Source organism: Pygocentrus nattereri, chromosome 8, assembly GCF_015220715.1.
Source record: "Pygocentrus nattereri isolate fPygNat1 chromosome 8, fPygNat1.pri, whole genome shotgun sequence".
Classification (NCBI taxonomy): domain Eukaryota; kingdom Metazoa; phylum Chordata; class Actinopteri; order Characiformes; family Serrasalmidae; genus Pygocentrus; species Pygocentrus nattereri.
In genome coordinates, this window is record NC_051218.1 from 7,089,900 (window position 1) to 7,109,079 (window position 19,180).

The 19,180-nt window shown below is 42.8% G+C and overlaps 1 protein-coding gene across 1 annotated transcript in view; it reads left to right on the plus strand.

Annotated features, from left to right (window-relative positions):
- The window catches only part of lrp5 (low density lipoprotein receptor-related protein 5), a 100,070-nt gene that overhangs the window by 27,554 nt on the left and 53,336 nt on the right, over positions 1-19,180 (plus strand). The window contains exons 4-6 of the mRNA XM_037540773.1: positions 311-508; positions 6,717-6,913; positions 16,981-17,112. Coding sequence (XP_037396670.1) covers positions 311-508; positions 6,717-6,913; positions 16,981-17,112 — 527 coding nt within the window. The remainder of the gene's footprint in view (positions 1-310; positions 509-6,716; positions 6,914-16,980; positions 17,113-19,180) is intronic.

Consider the following 19,180-nt stretch of genomic DNA (forward strand, 5'->3'; position numbering starts at 1 on the left):
TTTTACTCAGCAAGAGTGTATTTGCTTAAGAAAATAAATTAAATAATTTAAAAAATGAAGTAATAATAATGGCAACACTTTCTTCTGGTAATTTTAGATGATTTTCCCATGGTGTATTGTAGATTGAGAAGGGGCGGGGCATATTTGTAGACACACCCACATTCTAATGGAAACTTGTACACAAACTACAAATAAAATCCCAACTGGAATTAAATTCCTTTACTGTATTTCAAACAATTTTAGGATAAACAACATAAAAACCTCAGAATTGAAACATGTAATAATGTTTGATGTGTCTGTGTGCGTCTAGGTATATGTACTGGACAGACTGGGGTGAGGAGCCGCGGATAGAGCGAGCGGGAATGGACGGCAGCAGCCGGAAAGTCATAGTGGAGGAGGAGATTTACTGGCCAAACGGACTGACCATCGACCTGACGGAGCAGAAACTGTACTGGGCCGATGCCAAACTCAGCTTCATCCACAGAGCCAACCTGGACGGGACAGCGCGGTGGGTTACCCTCACTCCCTCACTCACTTACTCTCTCACTCACTCACTCGCTCGCTTCTTCACTTACTCTCTCACTCACTCACTCACTCGCTTCCTCACTTACTCTCTCACTTACTCTCTCACTCACTCACTCGCTCGCTCGCTCGCTCGCTCCCTCACTTACTTACTCTCTCACTCACTCGCTCGCTCCCTCACTTACTCACTCTCTCACTCACTCGCTCGCTCCCTCACTTACTCTCTCACTCACTCACTCGCTCGCTTCCTCACTTACTCTCTCACTCACTCGCTCGCTCGCTTCCTCACTTACTCTCTCACTCACTCACTCGTTCGTTTCCTCACTTACTCTCTCTGTCTCACTCCCTCACTCACTCCCTCACTTACTCTCTCACTTGCTTCCTCACTCCCTCCCTCACTTACCCCCTTACTTACTCCCTCCCTCACTTACTCCCTTACTTACTCCCTCCCTCACTTACTCTCTCATTTACTTACTCACTCGTTCGCTCACTCACTCGCTCCCTCACTCGCTCCCTTACTCGCTGCTTCACTTACTCCCTGCTTCACTTACTCTCTCACTCACTCCCTCACTCACTCCCTCAATCACTCTCTCACTTACTCCCTACCTCACTTATCCTCTCACTCACTCTCTCTCTCACTTACTCTCTCACTCCATCAATCACTCCCTCACTTACTCCCTCCTTCACTTACTCTCTCTCACTCGCTCCCTCATTTACTCTCTCCCTCACTCCCTCCCTCACTCACTCACTCACTCACTCACTCACTCACTCACTCACTCACTCACTCACTCACTCACCCTCAGACACTTCCTTTGCTCCTTCCCTTGTTTCCTCACTCATTCCCTTGTGCCTTAAGTGCCTCACTTCCTCACACATGCCCTTGCCTTTTCCCTGCTTCATTTGCTCTCTTAGTCACTCCCTCTTTCAAACATGCCATCCTTCATTCACCCTCTCAGTCAAACTGAATTCCATAGTGCTCTTTGCATGATGTGTATTTCCCTTTCCAGGTGTGGAAACTGCTGTTTCCTTGTTTATGTAGTGCACTATGTAGGGAGTAGGGAGCCATAAAGGGGTCTCTCTCTCTCTCTCTCTCTCTCTCTCTCTCTCTCTCTCTCTCTCTCTCTCTCTCTCTCTCTCTCTCTCTCTCTCTCTCACTCTCTCTCACGCTCTCTCTCGCTCTCTCTCTCGCTCACTCTCACTCTCACTCTCACTCTCACGCTCACGCTCACGCTCACTCTCACTCTAAACTGGAGTTTACCTGCATGCCATATACTGCTGTAACCCAACCCTGCTAGGCATTGTGGGTAGTATTTGGGCCCCGGGGGAAAGGCATACATTTCCTATTGTTTGTGTGGTTTAATAGGGACTTTATAGCAGAGATGCATTCTCTTCTCTGCTGGGATCAGATTCTCTCTACTTGGGGGTTTTATATACAGACCGTGTTATTAAAAGGGGTGGGGGGGCGGTGACGGGGGGGTGAATCCTCAGTGCTGACCCAGAGTCGTTTACACGGTGCTGCACCAACGTCAGAAACCCCCTTCATTTACTTCATTTTAGATATGGTGATCAGCCTGTTTACAGTAGTTTACATTACTTATCATCAAAACCGTGAAATTCACTAGCTGGCCACCACAATGCTGCGTTGCTGGGGCTGACTGAGGGTTAGGGATGTGGTCTAACCAGCTGCTTTGGTCATTTTTATGTACTTAGCTTCCTAAGCAGCTAGAAAATAGTTACATTCCTCAGTTAAATGATGTTCTTTAGATTACAGCTTTAATCGCTGACTCGGCTTACCTGCAAAGTCACCTGTTAACAAGCTAAGTTGGCCTGATTGATTCTGGCCTGAACAAGTGACCAGTGAGTTTAAACCAAGAGATTGTTAGTTTTCAGTGATCCACTCTCCCTCACTCACTCCCATAATCACTCTCTCAGTCCCACAATCACTTCCTCAGTCACTCATTCAATTACTCCCTTGCTTCCCCATTTACTCCCTCAATCATTCCCTCGCTCCCCTAGTCACTCCCTCAGTCACACCCTCAATCACCCCTTAATCACTTCCTCAGTCACTCCCTCAGTTGCGCCCATAATCACTCCTCCTCTCTCAATCACTCCATCAGTCATTTATTCAGTCACTCCCTCCCCTTTCACTCCCTCGCTCCATTGGTCACTGCCAGAATCACTCTCCCAGTTGCCCCCCGAGTCACTGCCTCACTTCCTTGATCACTTATTCAATCATTCCCTTGCTCCTCCATTTACTCCCTCAATCGCTCCCTCGCTCCACTAGTCACTCCCTCAGTCACTCCCTCAATTTCTCCCGTAATCACTCCTCCTCCCTCATTCAGTCCCCTAGTCACTCATTCAGTCACTCCCTTGCTCCCCTTTCACTCTGTCACTCACTCACTCCATCGCTCACTCCCGTAATCACTCTCTCAGTCGTTCCCTCAGTCACTGCCTCATTCCCTCTGTCACTTATTCAGTCATTCCCTTGCACCCCCATTCACTCCCTCAGTTACACCCTGAATCGCCCCGCAATCACTTCCTCAATCACTCTGTCACTCTGTCAGTTGCTCCTTTAATCACTCCCTCTCTCTCAATCACTCCCTTAATCACTCCCTCAGTCACTCCCTCGCTCTCTTGCACACTCCCTCTGTTACTTACTTAATAACTTGCTTGTTCCCTCAGTGACTGCCTCACTCCCTCAGTGACTCATTCAGTCACTCCCTCACTCCCTCAATCCCTCCTTCACTCCCATATTTCTCCATTTGCCTGTAAATCACTTCCTTGCTTCCTTGTTCTTTCTCTAACCCCTGAAATAACTCTCTTGCTCTCTCAACCACTCCTTCTCCCCTTCAGTCGCTCCATCAGTCGCTCCCTCAGTCGCTCCTTCATTAGAGCTGTAACTCCATTGTAAAGCTGAAGAAAACTCCAGACACTGAGTATGTCTGTAAACTAGGTGTTTCACCTTATCGCTGTAAGACTGCCTGCTTAGTGGCTCTGTGCTGGAACATTGGGGGATTAAGCTGCGTGATGAGGATTCAACGGGCGAGAAGCGAACGCCGCGTTCTGCTCGTCTGTCTTCTCTCAGAGAGTCAGCGCTCCTCTGTAAGCACTTACCTTCTGCTGTTTTTAAAACAAAGCGGCCTCTTTCATATGTGCGTTCTGGACACCTCTGATTAATGGCGGAGTTTACAGCGTTCAGCCGGCTTCAAACGGCCCGCCGCTGCCGCCAAGCAACCCACCTACGTCAAAAGCTACGAGAAATCTGGATGTAATTACGTTCCCTTCTGCATCACTCGGTTCCTCACACGCTATTAGAAACGGACCCCTTTATCCCCCCACAGTACCCGGGGGAACGAGGCGGCGGGTCCCCCACTGCCGTCTTTCACAGAACCAGGACAGGTTTTTTATAATCTTAAAGCAGTTTTGACATGAAGGCTTATAATAAATGCTAAAATTAGTTTTGAGGCTGACATAAATAATGAGACATATAAGATATAAGAATCCGGTCAAATGTTATATAAACGTGCATAAAATGATTTCCAAAGCAAAAATATTCCAACATTAAAAACCGCATAACAATGTTTGTTTCGACTAATTGTTTGGTGTTATTTGGGCTTATTTGTGCTTTTGAATGAAGATTTATTTTGAAACTATAAGACAGAGAAAAGCATTTTTGTGAGAAAATCAAACCTAATAGAATCGATTATTCTGGGTTCCAGCAAGATTTTCATTCTAATCACCATAGAATTGTTTGTGATCTGAATCAGAGTCTTGTGTAAAGGAATTTCTCTTGGTGCAGGTGTAAATGGAAAGCTAGATACAATAAAATAAATATAGAGGGACATATAGAATACCTAGACATGAGGGAAGGTGTATATCGCGGTCACTGGAAAACCTCGTATCTCCAAAACTTTGCAGGAGAAGGAAAAACATAGGATAATTTAAATGTAAATTTTTGGTCCATTCATCATGAAATTTACATATAATGTAAAGAACAACAGGTATTTTCAAATAATGTCAAAACTATATGTGTGTATGTGTATCCATCTGTGAGGGATATAAAGGGTAGGAAGGAGTAAAAGACTACAAAAGACTAAGATTGGCAAAAATGTAGGCTAAAAAAGCTGCGCCGTTGAGCTTAAATGTGTCTGCCACAAAGCAAATAATTAAAAATACCAGCCAGCTCACAGTAAACTCAGCGCAATGTCTCATTAACAGCACTTTCAGTGTCCTTCAGCAATAATAATGAAAAATGAGCTGGAATAAAATGAACTACTATTGTGAAATCGTAAACACAAACTAACACATACATACAAAATATGACGCACTGCAATGGGAGAAATGTCCAGTTACAATCAGGTACTGAAGTGTATATACAGTATGTCCAGCTAAAGGAATAGAAATCAAGTAAAAATATAAATATACGTAAATTAAGCTGCTTAATTCTTTTATCTGGAAACGCTGTATATATGTACTTCAGAACAAACTGTACCTGGAGGTATTTTCCACTGCAAATTCCATTTATTCTAGTTTATTTTTTTATCTCAATTTTGAGTAAAGCTTTAAGTGACACTAAAGGTGCTTTAAATGTGACTTTACTCTGAGTTGACTGGTGGTTTTTTATTCTTGTCTTTAGTTTAGACCCAAAAATGAAACAGTTCTACTCTTTTGGCCAAAATCCACGTCTTTTTATCCAAAAATTTATTAAAAATTTATCCATTTTTATAAAGTGAGATTTCACTGCACTGTATATTAATTTTCACAGTATTTCATGTGAGCTTCCTTCTTTGTCTGTGGTGCTAAAAGGGGCCAAAAGCCAGGAATTTCACTGTGCAGTGGGGTTTGCTCTTCTGTGTAATGACGGTAAGGAATTGACTCGTGTGGACTGAATGACCCCAGCTGTGCCGCCGCTGGCCGCTAATGACTGCAGCAGATGCAGCGCTGACAGGCAGTGTTGTTTAATTTCCCCCGTTGGCCGGCGCTCTGACGGCCGTCTGAGGGCTCAGGGTTTAGTCCCTGTGTGTTATACACCCCCCCGAACCCCCCCACCATCGCACAGCGGATGTGGCTCTGCGTTTCCTCCGCTGTTCGCCTGCGCAGTGGAGAAGCGCTCACTGCTCCAGCACATCAACAAAGCGAAGTAAACAAACGACTGCAGGGCTCTAAATAAGACGAAACCGCTGCACAATGGAACCGGTTCTGTTCAAAAGCAATTTAGTACAAAGAAACTGCTTGGCAAAGAATGCAATTCTCCCAGTTTCTCTGAATGTAATAGATCTTCTAAGATACATGTGGTGCCTGAGCTTTACTGCTTTAGTTTAGTCTGGGACTCAGGAACGTGTTTTAAAGGGGAATTTACCTCTTTAAAGGAGAAAACCGAGAGACTGAGAGCGGTTTGGTGTGAAATGGTTCAGACGTCTTTACAGTGGTGGTGATGGGAACCAGGCGTCGTCATGACTACAACACAGATATAGACATTTTATTTACCATCCAGAACCACCAGAGAACCTACACTGAGTTTATATGGAATGTTGATGATGGGAAATAGTGGAAAATGTGGAATAATACGTTTTCTTTGGGGACTATTTTGCCGCACAGCACCCTGCATGTATCCCTCCGCCATGGACGTTTTAAGTTCTCTAAACTATCATAAAACAGCGTCTCAGTCATCAGGCAGTGAATTCAGAACCATTTCATGTAGGAACTTTCTGTGAGGAGCTTTTAGAGGTGGACGTCTGGTTCCTATCACCACCACTGTGAGCAGTTCTGACTCTTAAGTTTATCTAGAACGGAGCGTTTCACAAGAAACCTCTCTGAATGATTCTGTTTTCATCTCAGCTGTTTAATTAGGCGGAAATTGTGAAAAATTGTGTGGAGTTCCCCTTTAAGTTGGGCGGTGCCAGAATTTAAAGCAGAGATATGTGAGTTTTTAATCATTTAAATCTAACCATAATGTGGTATAATATGACGGGTATACCAACAAACACATACAGACACATCAAACCAGTGATGATCATCCGGCCCCTTCTGTGCTGGACTGATTTTATGCAAATGAGATGTGCAGCAACCAATCAGATCATTGACATGTGGCTCAGTAACCCTTAGTCAAGCGACATGCTGAGATTCAACACTCTGAACTAGAGATTTAATCCTTTATTATGTATTTATGTGTGTGGTTGTGTTTTGCTTTTCAGAGAGACGGTGGTGGAGGGCACGCTGACCCACCCGTTTGCGCTCACGCTGTTTGAGGAGACGCTGTACTGGACGGACTGGCAGACGCGCTCCATACACGCCTGCAACAAACACACTGGAGACAACCGGAGAGAGATCCTGAATGCCATCTACTCACCGATGGACATCCAGGTGTTGGACCAGGAGAGGCAGCCCTACAGTGAGTCTTCTGTTGTTGTTTTTTGTTTATTTTGGTCCTTGTTTATAATTTCCCAAAATGAATACACACAGAAATAAAAAACAAGGGCTGAAATTAATAGGAAAGACAAACAAAATAAGATATATTGACTGAAAAGGTGTATTCTGGAGCCACTTTTTACCCTACATGCTCTCACCCTGCATTCACGCCAGCAGCGACTTTTTTGCCTCTGATCAACCAAATCGCTGATCGCTCATTTCTGAACTCAAGCGGAATGTTGATTGCCATGGTTTCACTGACGCCGATCACAAATCGGATGCGTTCCCGCTAAAACGAAAAGTTCTGGTGAGAAATGGCTCAGTCTGTGAGGAAAGCAGTCTTTGGTATTTTGATTACTGTGTTTGCGGCGAAAGCACCGGCACCATTATTCCATCTCCTAGTAGGAACATTTATCCAGGAACCAAAAAAGGAGCGTGCCGTTTCACAGTGGAGGAGAAAAAGCGCAAACTAATCAAATCAAATTTATTTGTGGTGCTTTTTGCAACTGATGTTATCACAAAGCAGCTTCACAGAATTCCAGTAAAGACAGGGTTTTAACATTAATTTGAAACCCCCAGGTGAGCAAGTCAGGGGCGACAGTGGCCAGGCGAACCTCCCTCAGAGCTGAGAAAGAAACCTTGGCAGGAACCGGGGGGACCCATCCTCCTCTGGTTAAACTACCTACAAGTGATTATACCACTAATATTAATAGCAGTAGTATTAGTAGTAGTAATAGCTAGGAGTCTATGAAAACATCAGTGTAGGGTGGGCAGCTAGTCCAAGGCAAGTGGCGGGAGGTGGGGTGTGGGCAGCTGGTCTGAACTATGCTGCTCAATACTCAGTTTCTACTGGTAATTGCCGTGTCACTCCGCTCCGTATTTGTGGAAAGTTAAACTTCACTCAACTTTGTCTCGTCACTGCACTCCATCCAGTTTGCGCTGCCTCCTTTAGCTGGAAATCGGTGCTCTTACTGAAAACGAATGACCTCCGGCCGCCTCGTCTCTACGCGACGCTGCTGGTATGAATGCAGGGTAATAGACGATCCTTTCAATGCTGGGTTTAAACAATACAAAGACAAAACAGAGACAAACAGTATTTCATACTCCATAAAGATAATTCCTCAGTTTGTGTTTGTTTACCACCATATTTCTAAACATTTTTTTTACATTTAAATTTTCCTCGTCACAACTATTCCACCCCTTCGACAGATGTACATCTATTTTTTTCCATATTTGTCCTTACCCGAGTTTTTTAAAAACATACCCACTTAAAAAAAGAGAGTTCTTCAAGGGTTCTTTAGTAAAGAAAATGGTTCTATATAAAACCACAAACACTCAAAGAAGCCTTTGCATGGTTTAATGGTTCTTTGCATGGTGAAAGGGTTCTTTATATTGATGAAGAACCAAAAAGGAACAAAAAGGCTTCCACTATTGTCACAAGCCAAAGAACCCTTTTTTGGTGCTCTCTTTGCCAAGAGTGTAGCTGTTCCACTGTTCACACTGAAACACCCATATCATCCCTTGAGAGACTGGCAGATGTAAAGCCTTTTTCACACATACTAGCTGTGTCCCAAAGTTAAGGAGGCTCCATATCGTGGCCATTACGTCACTGAAGACTGTCCCGTTTCGTGGGATGCTTTAAAGGCTGCCGAGATTTGCGTCCTTCATTTGTGAGAAACCGAAGGAGGAAGCTGTTGCATCTTATTTGAGCTTCAATTTCAACACATTCCTTTAGCAGTTTGAAAAGTGCTGTGTGTGTGAATGACCAACGCATGCCAGCTGTAGTGGTGACGCAGCCACACAGAGGTAGCATGTGTGGAACTGCTGCGAGTCGCCCTGTAAAGCCTGAAAGAATCATTTAAAAGTTGGAGGTGTGGGGTCGGGAGTTTTTCCCACACACACAGACTCTAAAAGAAGGTCCAGCTCAGTGTTTTGGCCTCAAATGACCTCAAAATCAACATCGTACTGATGAAGATGTGATGACAGTAGTAGATCATTCACTCACATCCTCAGAGACGCTCCACCAAGTTTAGACTGAGTTCTCTTTTAATGCAGTCACAAAGCCCACGTTACAAAATGTTCATTACGTGCAGTTACACTTTTCCACCAGAGAGGTCTCCAAATCCCCAAATCTCACTCTGTTGCTTTAAAACGCAGCAACCAGTAATTCTAAGCCATTGTTTTAGTGAAAGTATCTCAGAGTACTGTTTAGTGTCACAGCACAACACAGACAGATGGACAAGAAAGACACAATCGTGTTTTGTAGATAAAAAGACAAATGTTAACGTTTCTGTCCGAGCCTTTTTCAGCTGGAAAACAGCCTGTTTGTAAGAGGTAAGCTGAAGCCAGATGTGATCAGGTGTCATTTGTCATTTGATTAATTAATTAAGTAGAAATGAACTGTAACTTGATGTTTATCAACTCTTCCTGCTGGCGTGATTCAGTACGCGTCGGACAAGCTGCCTCCCCAGCCGTGCTAGCTAGCCAACACTCACTGAAATAGAAAGCTTGTAATTTTCAATTTTGTCATTTAAGATACCTACACTCTTGTGAATTTTCTATTATGTGTAGAACCATTTCAAGCTTTAATGGTTCTCTGCGTCGTGAAACGGCTCTTCAGATTGGTGGAGAACATGTGGTGTATGGTTCTGTAATAGAACCTTTTTGAAAAAGGTTCTATATAGGACTGAAAAAGGGTTCTGCTGTTGCTACAGCATCACTCTCATGACCTTTTTAGTGTTAAATAGGACCACATCCAAAATATATAATATATATAAACTGAAGAACAAATTCACCATGAAGAGAACTCTTGGTTCTAAATAGAACCAATGTACAGGGTGGGCCATTTATATGGATACACCCAAATAAAATGGGAATGGTTGGTGATATTAACTTCCTGTTTGTGGCACATTTTGAAGTCGGCCATTTTGGATCCAACTTTAGTTTTTTCGATGGGAAGAGGGTCGAGTGACACATCAAACTTATTGAGAATTTCACAAGAAAAACAACGGTGTGCTTGGTTTTAACGTAACTTTATTCTTTCATGAGTTATTTACAAGTTTCTGACCATTTATAAAATGTGTTCAAAGTGCTGGTCGTTGTGTTGGATTGTCAATGGAACCCTCTTCTCCCACTAAACACACTGAGAGCAACACCGCAGAAGAAATGCCAGCACAGGCTTCCAGTATCCGTAGTTTCAGGTGCTGCACATCTCGTATCTTCACAGCATAGACTTCGCCTTCAGATGACCCCAAGGATAAAAGTCTAAGGGGGTCGGATCGGGAGCCCTTGGGGGCCTTTCAACTGGCCCACGATGACCAATCCACTTTCCAGGAAACTGTTCATCTAGGAATGCTCGGACCTGACACCCATAATGTGGAGGTGCACCATCTTGCTGGAAAAACTCAGGGAACGTGTCAGCTTTCAAAGTGGATTGGTCGTGGTGGGCCAGTTGAAAGGCCCCCAAGGTCTCCCGATCTGACCCCCTTAGACTTTTATCTTTGGGGTCATCTGAAGGCAGTTAAATTCTCAATAAGTTTGATGTGTCACTCAACCCTCTTCCCACTGAAAAAACTAAAGTTGGATCCAAAAAGGCCGACTTCAAAATGGCCACCCATCTTGAAAAGTTTTCCCCCTCCCATAAACTAATGTGCCACAAACAGGAAGTTAATATCACCAAGCATTCCCATTTTATTTGGGTGTATCCATATAAATGGCCCACCGTGTATTTTCTAAAGAACCCTTGAAGAGCCATCTTTTTTTAAGTGTGTATATGACCAACACACACTTTCTTAATCAGTTTCTTTTCACTTCAGAGAGGCTAACTGACGCAGTCACTTTCTCTAGATGGTCAGCTTAGCTATCTAGCTGGCTAGCTGGTCAGTCTGGGTTGTTTCCCTGCATGAGGCTCAATCTGTGGGGTTGCAGCTGGATATTACTCCCAGATGTTGAAAACAAAATCTCCTGCTTGGATATAAAAGGTTCTGGCTCATGCTCATGAGTTTAATATTGGCATTTAAAAAACATTCTCTTTAAGAAACATTTGTTCTCTTTCTCGTAGCAGATCTGGTGCAATTGGCAACGGTTTTCAACTCCTAGCCAAACGCAGACATGGAAACTTTGCTGTGGTGATGGCGGTGCTGGAACACCAGAAGTGTTTCTGCTCAGGGCGATGTTGTCAGACACTGTTTTGTCCTAAAAGCGTTATGAGCACATTCTAAAGTTTCTAATGGTGCCTCTTTTTATGTCGTATGTAAATGAGTAGACTTCAGCTTAGACTTCAGCTAGAAGTGTACAGCCCCCGTGTTTCTGGAAAACAATATCCGGTTCATTCTATTGCTTCTATTTGAATTCTCTTTTAAACGTTTAAAGTCGTGTTCGGGTCAAATCTGACCGATTTACAACTTAAAACATTCATAAATATTGTGTTTTACATCTGATTGCCTCAAGTGCACACTATGCACTTGAACATATAAAAGTGATGATCACCTCTTTCATTGAATTTTGAGTGTTTAATCAATCAATTGTTAGACCTGTGGGGTTCCCGGTCAAAAGTGACCGCCATAGGAAATAAATGGGTATCCAGACTATATTCATCCATCAGACAGAGAACATGCCCCCAACTCTCTCACTCATCCTCATACACACCAGCCCAACTCACTCACTTATCCTCATACACACACCCCCAACTCCAGTTCAGTCATATTTCAACAACATTTAGTGTCAGTTTTTTCTTTTTAGATCACGCCATGTGAAAATAACTTCCCTCTGACTCACTTTCTTCTCTGACTGATGTTTCTCGCCTTGTCCCTCCCCTGTGTGGGTACCACTCACTCGAGTCTGAGCTCATCATAATGCACAGATCTGATTGGCTGAGTAGCGTCACCTGTGATATTTACAACGCATGCGATGGGTCTGTGAGTCTCCCGGGCCACTAAAGCTACCGTAAAGGCTAGAAAAGTTACGCAGTCGAAATGAAATAATTCTCCTTAGTTTATTGGTTATAGGCCCAGGTCCACATAGGACAGAGTCTGGAACCGGACTCGGGACTGCAGTCCACCTATTAGTTAAAGTGGACACGCCGGCACTTGGTGACTCTGGGCAGTGTTCAGTTTCTCAGCGCATCACAATTTGTCACTCAGCATTTTTCCATTACTACAGTAAATTATAGACATAAAAAGACCACAGAACCATCAGTCTTTTAAACATCCTGTTTATTTTACTGCTTCAAAAACTGTTGTCATCATGTAAGATCAGAATAAAGGCCATTACACTGAACGCAATGCTAAAAAATGACACAAAAATGCAAAAGAGTCTAACTTCTTTCACCAAATCGTTCAAGATAAATATGGTTATTATTTCTATGAGATTTGCTTCTTATAAAACCTGGAAACTGATGGTGTACAGGATGATCCACTGTGGAGAAGCGAGAGGAGACCCGAGAGCCTCCGCCTCATCCAGGAGCTGAAGCTGTACGAGCTCTTTCACTCACAGCTCAGATCTCCTACGCTCCACACTAGGGCTGAAAGATTCATTGTTTTATATCGAAATTGCAATTTTCAAGTCGCTAGAGCTGCAATTTCTATTATAGTTGACGTGGATACGCTGAAAGGTTTGAGTTACCTAATTAAATCAAGCTTGTGATCTGCTTTTAGATCAGTCAACATTTTATTTAAACACGGAACGCATTGTGGGAGACCCTCACTTACAGTGTAGCCGAGTCAACAGGGAATGAGAAATTGGATAGTAAAAGATGCTCTGTCATCTTGTCTGTCGTCATGCCATCAGTAGAGGTAACCACGCTTGGTCAGGGAGTTTTTGTCACTGGCAAAAGTTCATAAAAATTAATCAAAGGACGAATGAAATGTCATGTTTTCGCCATCCGAAACTTGTTTAGTGTGCCAGACACGTTTGCATGAATAAATCACGTTCTGTGTGTGTGACAGCCTTTACAGTTAGCAAACCCCTAGTAAAGCACATCGTCTGTGAAATAATTCTTTAATAAAAGATTTTTGTCTTAATAAGGTTAATTTCGTACCAACTCGCTCGCTAGCCAGCTGGCTAACATCCACAATGCTTTGCGCAGCCTGAGGCTTATTGGTCTCTGGGGTTGCAGCATTAACAAGAAGTCATTTCTTCTTAAAACAATTCAAGAAAGTAGGGAGCATGTTTATAAAAACAGCAGTAGCACCTTTAGAGGACAGCAGAGAGTAATGTTTGTTTACTTGAGCTTGAGCTGTTTCTGCCTTTAGCTACAAGTTCTCTTCTGTCTTTTGAAGCTGATTTCAGATTTATTGAACACATTTAGCGAATTCTTAACTTTCGCAGTAACGTTAAAGTCACCGGTAAAGGCAACAGAATGTGAGTTAGAGTGCTATGCTGCAATTTTTAGCATTAGCCAACATAAAGAGTTTGCTAAAGTAATGTGAGGTAGATCCTGTGTTAGCTCTGTGCTAGCACTCTGTTGGAGTGTAGTATTTAAATTAGAAGTACAAACACATACGTTATCCGACATGAACCCGCAGACCTTCATTTCAACTGATTTAATCTTTTTTTGTTTCCCCTCCACTTTCAACAAATTGCCTCAGCGCCACAGCAGATTTATGAGTGTTGCTACGCTAGCGTTTTTACAGCAGTCCAGGTTCCTCCAGAACAAAATGAATAGAGATGTTTGTTTTGGGGTGTATTTATTGCTCTCTGGTGCACTGAAGGTAAAATATGTGTTCGGTTCTTCCTGCTTGATCCACTTTCACCGGGTCTTTTCGTTCTGCTGGGGGGTTTCGTCGCTGGGGAGTCGCTGTGAAATTGAGCAACCGGGCGAGAGAGAGAGTTTCTCACGGAGTCGAGCTCCAATCTGAACAAATAAACACTGATATTCAGCAGAGACGTGAAGGCAGAGGAAAGTCCTGCATGCTCGCTTTAGCTGCGTGTGAACAGTGTTGGCTAATCGTTTCTTAGGAAAACAGGTCGAGATGTTTCTTATAAAAAATATGTTGGCGCACCAGCGTCGGTCTCATTTCAGCCTGTCTGTCTGAGATCTGGGAGCTATCCTGACCTACATTAAAACAAGTTCTTCAAGGGCTCTTTAGCAAATGCAGTGGATCTGCTACAACCATGAACACTTAAAGAGCCATTTCACCATCCATACAACCATTTAAGCAAATGGATCTTTAAGTGTCCATAATTTTTGATATAACCATTGTGTTTACTGAAGATCTGTTGAAGAACCATTTGCATGCTTAAACATTGCTTTGCGTATTCGTGATTCTGTATCCAACCACATACAAGACATTCTCTATCAATCTGAAGAACCAATTCATCATGCAAAGGAGCATTTAAAGGACCAAGACTTCTTGAAATTTTGATGCCCTTTCCTTAGAGGTGCCCTGATAGCAAGAGGATAATGGGCCACTGATGGCAGATCTGGCAGTCCAGTGGCGTCTTTGCTCAGCATTTTCTGGGTGGTCCACCAGCGGTTAAGCAGAGTGATAGACAAAATTCCACTTATCACTCATTTTCCCTCACAGTCCAATTTATTGATTTTTCCTTCTTTCTTTGGGAATTAGTTTAGTAAATGATTTGAGTTTAGCAGTGTCAGCAACATTTTCTATAAAATCATTTTATATCAGGCCTAGTCATGATTTTTTTTTCTCTCTCTTGTTTGTTTGTAATATTTGTCCTAAGTTTATTTTCCAAAATGAAAGTCTGTGTGCATTTAAAATCTGTTTGGGGAGATAAAAAACTAGTTAAAACGTGTATGCATAGCAGTAATTTGACTGATCCGAGGGTGGGCCAGCAGTGGCAAACAATCAGTGGGGTGCCGACCTTACCAAGCCAGCAGACCAATATATGCTCGCTATCTGGGTGGGCAATATGGCCAAATGTAATACCTCGATACTTCAGGAAATTTTTTATGATACAATACAACAGAGTTGTGGACTTGAGTCATATGACTTGGACCAAGTCTGACTCGAGTCATGAATTTGGTGACTAGACTTGATTTGAGGAAATCGAGAAAGACTTAGGACTCGACTCTGACTTGAGTGTCATGATTCTGAAAGATTCAAGACTAAAAGCGGAAGAAATGTGGAGACTCTGACTGCAGACGGGACTCTACACAGTCAACTGTTTTTCATGTCAATGAATTTGTTTTACGCGGTAAATTGAAGAAATTTTGACAAATGAGACTAATTATGCTCTTTTCAATCAAATGTGAATTTGAGAAATGATTTTTAATCGCTATGCTATGCTAAGAAAAGGACAAATTGTGAATATATCACAATAACAATGCTGTTGTCCAGCTCTACTGTTACTCCAGTCCCAAGTCATCTCCCTGTGTGTGCACTGTAAAAAAAAAAAAAAAAAGACTAACTTAAAAATTAAATTCTTAGTTGATTGAAGGTAAAATAGTAAGTTAAAAGAAAAGGTCAGCTTATATAAGTCCGCTTATTATTTGAATTTCAAATAGCAGATTTTTAAGATAGCCCTGTAATGAACTTCAGGTTAAACCTGTAGATAGTTTTCCACAGTGTGGCGTTTTTGCTGACTCATTTTATTTTCTGGCTTGTTTTGTTTTTCTCTCTGAAATTCTGTTAGTGGAGTTTCCTCGTGTCCCTGAACCTCGTCCCACAATTCAGCACTCTGCATGAGTGAGTGTCTGAGTGAGTGAGTGACTGTGTGTTTTGTCTTTCTATACTTGTGAGGACCACATGTTCCTCACATTGAGGTCCTCACATGGCAGTTTTGCACAAGAGAGGGTGTTTGCTGGTCCTCACTTGAGCATGTGTTGTTTTTGCCCAAATTAGTCTGTTTTGAAAAATTAAATTTGCAGATAAATTGGCTTTTGGATATTGAGCTTAAGGTCAGTGTCAGGTTTGAGTGTATGAGCAGTGTTACTTGGATACAGTAATACAAAAACCAAAGTCCTCACAAGGAATGTAGGCGTGTGTGTGTGTGTGTGTGTTGAGGTCAGGGCTGTCTCTGCAGACAACGTTTACACACTGCGCAGTCTGAGTGTTAGAATGTCATGAGGAAATAGCCGCTCTCTCTCTGACCCCGCCATTGTCCAGTCTGACTGTTATTGCTAACTTTAAATCTGTCGGCTCATAACGGAGAACAGCTCACATCCTGTCCTTCTGAGCCCAGGTGTCTCTCTGTGTGTGTGTGTGTGTGTGTGTGTTGCATATCTTTGTATTTTTGACAGTATGTAGGTGATGAACTGCTCTAAAGTGAGGCAGTTCTGTTTTAAAAGCCAGGAAAATAAACACAAATAAACACAAACATAAAATTATGACATTTATTATACATTTGTGTTTTTTTTTGTGTAGATCTTATTTCAATTTCTACATGACTTTTTTTTTCATTGTCACTTTGGACTAAACAGGCTGTTGTTTCTGTCCCTTTAAGACTAATATATGCAAATGAGCTCTGTTCTGGTTGGCTATGCCTCATTCAAAAAGCAGTCTAGGCGTAAACACTCTTTATACCTTCACTGCGAATTGACAGGGCTTATTTTACATTGTTTTACTTGTATCAAAAAAGCATTTTCTGTAATATCAGCTCTTTTAATTTGTTGATTAGAAGAGCACAGGTTTGTTTAGGCTGCTTCCTTTGTCTCTAAGCACCTGTATAAACAAGGCAAGCTGTAATTCGTCACCCAGCGCAGCGCAATATATAATACAAATGGATCTGGACACTTAAAAGGATGTATGGAGAGAAAATATAAGAAATACTAACAGTGTGAAATATTGGAAATACAGATTTGACCCGGCAGGTTATAAATCCTTATTGCCTTTTTTAGTGACCTTTTCACAGGTCAGCATATTTTTCATTACATTTCAAGTTGAGAAATGTTCATGAGTTCCTTGCTTGTGCTCAGCAGAACGGAGCAGACTGGTGGCCTCTGCGAACTGAAGTGGTTTCAAAAGAAGTGGTTTCATTTTTAGCTAAATAGACCCTAAAGTCCTTCACATTTGAGTCCCGAATTAATTTTAACCTTTGTATTTACACCAACAGTGCTGCAGTAAATATTTCTCTTGTCTTTTTCCTCAGTCCACACTCCCTGCAGTGACAGTAATGGCGGATGTTCTCACCTGTGCCTGCTCTCTCCGTCTCCGCCCTTCTACAGCTGTGCCTGCCCAACCGGCGTCAAACTCCGTGAGGACGGCAAAACTTGCAGACCAGGTAATGCCCCAAAACCCAGGTAACGCCCCAGACCAGGTGCTCCCATAAACCCATGGTTTCGCTTCAAAACCTAGTGATGCCTCAAACCAGATGCTACCACCAAACAAGATGCAGGTACTACCCCAAAACCCAGGCAACGCCCCAGACTAGGTGCTACCTCAAAGCCCAGGTTATGCCCAGTCCACATACTGGCCCAAAACCCAGGTTATGCTCCAAAACACAGCAGATTAGGTAATTCCCAATAAAAGATGACACTCCACAGCTAATTAACACGATATATCTCATATCTCAATTTGAATGTAGTTGCTATTCCCTGTAGATATCAAGGTGATTAAATACAGTTTCCCTTTTGCCACAAAGAGACAGAATAATAAATAATTATCACTCATTGTAGACAATACAATTACAACACATCCCACAGGAAACCTTATTTTCATGCAACTTGACAGCTTCCCAATGCCAGCATCAAATGCAACACATTTGTTTATTCCACCAAGATTGTATCTGTTCAACTATGTAAATATATGGTTAAAATGAAGGCAGCCAAGGACCGACCCTTGAGGTACACCATGTGTGACAGAGGCAGAAGAGGATTTATGGGCATTGATGAATGTAGTGATAATCAGAAATGCTGATAGAGGAGAGGTGGGAGAGAAGGGTGTGAGCAATGTCATGACCGACTGTTGGGAAAGTGTGTTACCGAGAGCCATTTACAAGAAAAGGAAAGTAAAAGGTCATCATGAAACAAAACAACAACGCATTACACGTAATGCAGGTGAGAGGGCAGCGGCACAGACAGGCTCGGCTAGACAGCCGAAGCAGAGCCAGCCGTCTAAACGTCTTGGAGCTGCTGTGGAATTGGCACATATCTGGGACTTAAGTGGAATTTCAGAGATAATATTTTATCCTGGCTCTGACTCTTGCTTTAGGAAAATCATTTACAGACCCGTCATGAGAAAACGGTCTGCTGGTGACCTGCATGTCAGAAACGATGTTCTTCGTAGTTTAAAAAGTTTGGTCTTAATTTTATGGTGGTGTCTTTTGCAATTAAGTATAAAAATCATGTTGAAGTGTATCAACTGTGGTTCATCCACAGAGCCGTGTGTGTTTTTTTGTGGGTTTTTTTGTGCTGGCATGCTGGAGTGCATTAGCATGCGGCCGCGTTCACGGGGCCGCGACAGATGCCTAATCTTTGACAGATGGCTGCTCCACGCTTTTTGACTCTGAATGCACAATTTAGCTGCCCTGGTCCTGCTAATTTCAATCACCACAAACCCAGAGACGGACAACCCCCCCACAGACTCCAGCCCAGACATCTGCAGTGTTTCTTTGGGAGGTGTTTACCTAAAAGTGGACAACAGCAAAAGGCCACGGTTGTTTTTAAATGACATTTAATACCAATAATGTCTGATTGTTTTGTTTGCTTGTTTATTCAAAAATAATTAGCCTCTTCCAAAAAACAGTTGGCAGAGTTATCCTCTTAAAAAAGTTAGAGGCTAGAATTAGCCTCTTAAAAAAGAGAGGGGGAGCCTAGAGCCTTGGAGAGAGCATCATAAGAGTTAGCTTAAACACTAAATTGAGCTAGAGAGAAAAATAGCACCTTTAAGCTTTAACATTAGCCTCATTCCCAGCTTTCCGTGGTGGAGGAGTTTTCGGGGAAGTCTGAGCTGTTTATTGACCTGTTCTGGGCCTGACAGGTTCTGACCCGGGCCGGTCGAGGTTTGTGTGTTTAGTGGAGGTTTAGTGGCCATGACCCCGGCCGGTCTCTCTCTGAGTGAAACCTGTTTGTTTGAGTTTGTTTGAGTTGCCCTGAGGCCTACGTGCCTTCTATGCCCTCTCTCTCTCTCTCTCTCTCTCTCTCTCTCTCTCTCTCTCTCTCTCTCTCTCTCTCTCTCTCTCTCTCTCTCTCTCTCTCTCATATTCTCTCTCTCACTCTCTCTCACTCTCTCTCTCACTCTTCACTTTGAGGCTCTTTCTTCTCCTCCAGAGCTGCAGGACCATCTGCATTTGTATGTGATGGCAGTCAAAGAGTGAGGAAAAAAGAACATCTAGTGCTTCAAGGATTCTT